We start from the raw sequence: 1,877 nt of genomic DNA, 5'->3' as shown, positions 1-1,877 counted from the left end.
TAGATATTACTTTAGAGGCCATACTGTACGTGAGAGGGCCGGGCGTGTTTGTCAGCAGAGGCAAACGATGCGTGAGGCTATTACCATACATGTGCGTCACTAGGGTATACATGACATACAAACCAGTACGAGAAGACATACTAACTATTACGATATGACATACAAACCATTGCGATACGACATACAAACCATTACGTACACGTGCGGTGCACTAGACACAGCTGACCAATCGGTGCGAATGTATAGCCCTACAAGTGATGTCGAGTCTAGGCAACCACACAAGCATGCAAGCCCCGCCCCCTCAGTTTACCTACACTCCTCTCCTGTCTCACACCCACACCACTGCGACTCGGCTCCCACAGTACTACCACGACTGGCAGCACGTCATCGACGTCTTCAACGACAACAGCCACTCTGACGCAGTGATGACGCAATCCGCCGAGGCATGGGGCGATGCAATCACACAGGTGAGAAGCCACCCGCCACGCCTTACTGCACCCCTTGGTGACGGAATAGGCTTGCGCAGGTGCACATGCAGACGAGCTCGGCTGTCATGTGTTGTTTCTACGGCTTGACTAGATCAGGGGAGTGTTAGGTATCACTATTTCCGCACCTCTCACGTCCTAGCTTATGTTTGTGATGCTCTGCGTCACTTCGCCATATGTTTTTCATGCGCTGTTTGCTGTTGTCGGGCTGAGGGGCGTGTGTGTGATGGTCTCTGTCCAGCACATACCACCACACACAACATAACACAAACAACCGTTCGCAAAACAACCAATCGTACACATACAGGTCCCCATCCTCGCCTACTCTGGCCCATCCCTGTGCTAATCTCCACGCTCATCACCTTGCTTACCTACCACCCGCTACCTACCACTCACCTACCTACCCGGCAGGTCACCACGGTGTCTGGTGTGGGCTGGTCCCTGTCCATCTCAGCGCTAGTCGCCGGCCTGGCGCTGCTGCTGTTCACCCAGTCTCCCACACTAGCGCTCACAGCCACGGCTCTGCTAGGGGCCGTGGTGCTGGTAGTACTGGGCCTGGCCTGGTGCTTTGGCTGGGAAGTGGGTATGGTTGAGGCACTCACCCTCACCATGCTGATGGGTCTGGCCGTAGACTACTTCATACACCTGAGCGAAGAGTACATTGAAAACTCACGGGACAACGCCCCCCACGACAGGTAAGACATAGAGCACCCCTCAGTCGATCAGAGGGTGTGCGTGCCAGTTAGTGGGGCACTGATATGCTTCTACCGGCGGTGTGGGTTAGTTTACACACTGAGCAGCACTTGTAATCGCACACGTCTATACACCTACATGTCGTTGAACTGTGGACTGTGGTCACAGCCCAACTACTACACTCAACACCTCCTATCAGGTCTGCGACAGGAAAGGGTGCATTATTCACTTGCAATCTCATACCCCTTGCATAAAACCACACCCTATCCCTCTGACCCAGAGTCTTAAGGTGTATGGTTCACTTGCAATCTCATACCCTTTCTCTATACCACACCCTATCTCTCCAGCCCAGAGTCACATCGCGTAGCCGTAGTAAGTGCCAGCCTGCGTAATATCGGGTCGTCCGTCGTATTCTCTTGCATCAGTACTGTGGGGTCTGTGTTCGTTCTCTTCTTTGCGGATCTGGTCATGCTGAGACGGATGGGTGTGGTGATTGGTATCGCTATACTGCTCTCCATGACTATCACTCTGGTAGTGTATGCGGCGGCTCTTGCGACATGGGGGCCCCAGATGTGTCACAGGTACGCACTTGTTATGATGTTGTTTGTTTTCTCTTATATTACATGAAGATATATATATTATACGTACATATATATATATATATATATATATGTATACATATATACATATACATATATA

General features: G+C 51.3%; 1 protein-coding gene across 1 annotated transcript; it reads left to right on the top strand.

Annotated features, from left to right (window-relative positions):
• Window positions 1-284: 284 nt before the first annotated feature.
• Window positions 285-1,432, top strand: SARC_04619 (hypothetical protein; the record flags this gene model as incomplete). Its single annotated transcript, XM_014301548.1, has 3 exons — window positions 285-467; window positions 897-1,180; window positions 1,378-1,432. 3 exons carry the CDS (start codon window positions 285-287, stop codon window positions 1,430-1,432), a joined length of 522 nt encoding a protein of 173 aa, XP_014157023.1.
• Between the last annotated feature and the right edge of the window lie 445 nt (window positions 1,433-1,877).

Source organism: Sphaeroforma arctica (genome assembly GCF_001186125.1).
Source record: "Sphaeroforma arctica JP610 unplaced genomic scaffold supercont1.266, whole genome shotgun sequence".
NCBI classification, from domain to species: Eukaryota; class Ichthyosporea; order Ichthyophonida; genus Sphaeroforma; species Sphaeroforma arctica.
This window is presented reverse-complemented; position numbering and strand designations above follow the sequence as displayed.